Below are 4,660 nucleotides of genomic sequence, written 5' to 3'. Positions count from 1 at the left end.
GATATGGGTAAATGCCATAACGTCTTCCACAGTGAACTCCCCTTCACCTGTTTAAAGCATTCTGGAACTGTTCTCCCTTCCAACTCCATTGCCAAGTGATAGGCACTTTTGACTGAAAATTCTCCCGATCTATTACCTCGCCAAATCTGGACATCGGGCTGGTTCATATGGCTAATAGGGATAGTATTGATAACCTCTATCTCCTCCACTGTGAAAAGGTTTTTTAACAAATTTTGATCCCACCATACCATATCCCACTTGATGAGTTCGTGCATTCTACTATTTGGGTCCAAAACCTTTGGAGGCGACTGAATTCTGTATATTGAAGGTTTTGGAATCCAATTATCTCCCCATATACGCACATCTTTTCCATTCCCAATTCTCCAAATTAAACCAGCCTTGAGAAGGTCTCTTGCTCCATGAATACTTCGCCAAGCCAAAGAGGGTTTCGATCCAAGGTTCGCCTCCAAAAAAGGGGAATTTGGGTAATATTTTGCCTTCATGATTTTTGCAGTAAGACTCTCTGGAGACTTCAACAGTAGCCAACATTGTTTCGCCAATAAGGCCTTGTTGAAATTCACCAAATCTCGAAACCCCATACCCCCACGATCTTTCGAAAGCCCCATCCGACTCCAGCTCATCCAGTGAATTCTCGATTCGTTCTCTTGATGGCCCCACCAAAATTTTTTCATCAAAGAATTAATTTCAGCACATAGACCTTTCGGAAGTAGGAAGATACTCATACTGTAAGTTGGTATTGCTTAGATCACCGCTTTCAATAATATCTCCTTCCCTGCCTGCGATAGAAATTTTAGTTTCCAATCACTGAGGCGCTTCCATACCCTCTCCTTAATACACTTGAAAGCTTGATAGCGAGATTTCCCCACCAGTGCTGGCAGTTCAAGGTATTTGTCATATCTTTGTGTGGATGGAAGTCCTGACACCCTCACTATCTCTTGCTGAGTTTCTATTGTCGTATTTGGCTGAAAAAAAATCGACGTTTTTGATTGGTTCAACCTCTGCCTTAGGCCTTCTCATATGTCTGTAAGGTCGTCGTCATTTTTCGCCAATGAAGAGGAGTAGCTTTACAAAACAAGAGGCTATCGTCGGCGAAAAACAAATGATTTAACCTGGGTCCCTTTTTAGAGGTTGGAGCTCCAATAAGGTCCTCACTGCTGTCCGCTCTAGTCAAGAGTGAGCTAAGAGATTCTGCACATAATAAAAAGAGATAAGGTGAGATAGGATCCCCTTGTCTAATTCCCCTTGTGGGTATAATCCGACCCGTAGGAGTACCATTGACAAGGATCTCAAAGTTAGCCGACTTGACACACATCATAATTAACTGGATCCACCTATTGTCAAAACCCATTCGACACATAACGCCTTCCAAAAAATCTCATTCCACCCTATCGTATGCTTTGCTCATGTCAAATTTAACCGCCATATAACCCACCTTTCCCCACATCCTTGAGTACAAAGTATGGAGAGTTTCATATGACGCCAAAATATTCTCTGTAATTAAGCGCCCCAGGATAAAGGCGCTTTGGTTTGGGGATATGATTTCAGGCAACACAACTTTTAGTCTATTGGCAAGGGTCTTTGAAACAAGTTTATAAAACATGTTCCATAGACTAATAGGGCAAAATTCAGTAACACAAGTAGGATTTGTGATTTTTGGGATTAAAGCAATGTAAGTCAAATTGATCTCTTTATTCATGCATCGATTATTTAAAATATGAATTACAGCACAGCTAACCTCCTCACCCACTGCTGCCCAATTTTTTTGGAAAAAACTTGCCAAGAAGCCGTCCGGGCCTGGAGCTTTTAGGGGTGACATTTGATTCAATGCAACTCCCACTTCTTCCACCGAGAATTCCTTCAATAAGAACTCATTCATGGCTGGACTTACACGTACATCCAAGGCCTCCAAAGCTACCATCATATCTCTAGGTGCTTCTGCCGTAAACAAAGTTTTATAATAATGAACAAAGGCCTCCCCAATTTTATCCTATGACTCCCAAACTTGTCCCCTTTCATCAATAATTCGATTGATCAAATTTGCCTTCTTTTTTTGATTGGCACAAGCATGAAAAAATTTTGAATTCCAATCCCCGCCTCTCATCCATTCAATTTTTGCCCTTTGTCGCCAATATAAGTCTTCGTCATCTTGCAGCTTTGCCAGGTCTGATTTCAGCTTGAGCAGAATTGACTTGTCCACAAAATCCCCCTTCTTTTGCTCAGAAATCAGTTTTTCGGACAGCAATTGGATGTCCTGCCCAATTTGTCTTCTATTTACCTTCTGCCACTGCAGTAAACCACCCTTGCTTTTCTTCAGTTTTTTTTCCACTGCTATCCACGTACCCTGCTCCCTCTCCTTGACCCTCCAAATTTTTTTAATAACTTCTTTACACTCCTTTTTCTCCCCCCATTCAGCCTCAAAGTGAAAACCCCTCCTTCTCCTTCGTACTTTACAACTTCCACTTGGGTTGATGAGAATTGGTAAGTGATCTGAAAAAATGGCCAGCTCTATGGACGACTCCACGTTGGGGAAAAGGGTGTGCCATGCATGAGTGACAACCACCCTATCCAGCCATTCCATCGTAAAGTCAGCACCTTCTCTTCCATTATTCCACGTAAACACCGGGCCACTACAAGTTAACTCATGTAAATCGCAAAAATCCATAGTAGTTTTGACATTCTCCATAAGATATCGTGCTCGTCTCCTTCCCCTGACTTTCTCCGATGAAACTAGGATCTCATTAAAATTCCTGCACACAACCAAGGGCCGTGCACCATTGATTTCAGATGTCTCAAAAGTCCCCACGCTTCGCACCTTTTTTGTGTGTCCGGGTGGCCATAGAAGCCCGTAAAAGTCCATGGAGGCAGATTACTCGGTTTCACAGTCGCATTTATATGCCGATGACTATAGTTCTGGATTTCAATGCCCGCTTCATCCTTCCATAGTAGTGCCAAACCTCCACTCCGGCCAATACTATCCACCACTAGCATATTACTGAACCCCAACTTTCATTTAATAGAGATCATGTTATTACTTTTCATTTTGGTTTCCATAAAGAAAACCATTACGGGACACTTCTCCTTTACCTTTCGGCAAAGTTCACAAACTGTTTGAGGGTTCCCAAGCCCTCTACAGTTCCAACAAAAAATTTTCATATCGGTTGGCGGGGCTGTGAACCAGCCCTCGCCATCCCCGATCCTTCAATAGTATCATCATTTTCATCTCTCAACTCCAAAGTATTCTCCCCCTTGTGCCTTGGACGCCTCATAATTTTATGTCTTATTTCATCAGCCTCTATGCCACGGCTCGCTCCAGTTTTTCTTTTTCCATTTGGTACAGGTGCGTTTTCCAAATCCGGCCAACGCTGTCCCGCCCTTGCCCTTCTCTTCCACTTTTGCGCCACGTGGGTCTGACTTCGCTCTCCCTCCAGGGACACCTCATTCAAAGTCCCCCCATGGGAAAATCCAGCTGGCTTCACATTTAGTTGCTTAGTTGGTTGCATATCCCCCTCAACAGATTCCTTCATTATTTGGGAAGATTTTACAGCCCCATCATTTATTTCCCCTTTTTTAGTCCCCTCCACTTCTTTCCCTTTCAGATTCAACTCATTTACTGCTTGCGCAATATTTTCTTCCACTCGCTGCTTCTCATTCATTTCAGCAATATTATTCTCCTTCATTTCAGCAATATTCTTCCCATTTATTACCGCTGGTTCTCCGGGATTAGTAATAGACATCTGCCCCATAACAGCTCCAAGATTTCCGCCACTGTCTGCTCTCTTCCCATTACTGCTCTCCACGTCCATAACAGAAGCATCAACTCCAAACGGCTCTTTTCCCTGGATCACCGGGGTTTCCTGAATTGGGTTTTCGTCCGGCCAAACGGGTGGTGTTCCGCCACCCTCCCGGGCGGTTTGGCTCTGCATTGAGTTGCTCCGTCGCTTCCCAATAAAACTGTTTGAATCACCACCCTTTTCCTTCTCCGTCCACTGCCACTCATTTTCGCGAGCACTATTTTGTTCGCCCCGCCTCCGTGGAGAACGAGCTCGCAGCCAAGGCCCATATGGTTTCTCCGATTCCCGTTTTCGCGTTCCACCTCTAACCGAACAGCCATCCCGTCCATGGCTTATCTTCCCACAATCAAAGCAATACCTGGGTAGCTTCTCATATTGGAAAGCAATCAGCACCTCATTTCCAAAAAGCTTGATGATTCGTACTCTCACCAAAGGTTTGGTCAGATTGAGTCTAATTCTGACTCTCAAATATTTTCCCCAACCCACTCCTTCCTCGTCTGCATCAACTTCCTCCACTTTCCCCATGGTAGCTCCAATTTGATAGCCCACTTCCTTGCCCATACACGCTAAAGGCAGATTAAGCATTCGTACCCAAAAAACCGCTTGTTCAAAATCAATATCTGACAATGAACTCAGCCCATCAAAATCCTCAACAGAGAAGAGACTCCCTTCAAATATCCATGGCCTACCCTCCAATACCCTTATTTTATCACATTCATTCTCAAATTCCACAAGAAACATATTTTCACCCAGCACTTTGAACGAGAGATGATTCGACGGCCTCCATCCCTTGATAAATTTATGTTTTATAATCTGCTTCCCAACAAAACGTTCAGCTAACAATTTCT

At 43.6% G+C, this 4,660-nt stretch overlaps 1 protein-coding gene across 1 annotated transcript; it reads right to left on the bottom strand.

Annotated features, from left to right (window-relative positions):
• Nucleotides 1–2,008: 2,008 nt before the first annotated feature.
• Nucleotides 2,009–3,009, bottom strand: LOC132165127 (uncharacterized). Its single transcript, XM_088511793.1, has 2 exons — nt 2,834–3,009; nt 2,009–2,768 (listed from the first exon to the last, which is right to left on the bottom strand). The coding sequence occupies exons 1-2, from the start codon at nt 3,007–3,009 to the stop codon at nt 2,009–2,011; spliced, it is 936 nt and encodes a 311-aa protein (XP_088367919.1).
• Between the last annotated feature and the right edge of the window lie 1,651 nt (nt 3,010–4,660).

Source organism: Corylus avellana, chromosome 11 (assembly GCF_965113065.1).
Source record: "Corylus avellana chromosome 11, dhCorAvel1.hap1.2, whole genome shotgun sequence".
In the NCBI taxonomy this organism is placed as follows: Eukaryota; Viridiplantae; Streptophyta; class Magnoliopsida; order Fagales; family Betulaceae; genus Corylus; species Corylus avellana.
Note: the sequence above shows the minus strand (reverse complement) of the source record. Positions and strands in the feature narration are given on the sequence as shown.

Bases quoted from the DNA above. Each gene is read 5' to 3' on its own strand.
- LOC132165127 (XM_088511793.1), bottom strand. From the start codon at position 3,009: ATGCTAGTGGTGGATAGTATTGGCCGGAGTGGAGGTTTGGCACTACTA. The intron at 2,769-2,833 runs GTGCGAAGCGTG...GGTTGTGTGCAG, and splicing joins CACCCGGACACACAAAAAAG to GAATTTTAATGAGATCCTAG.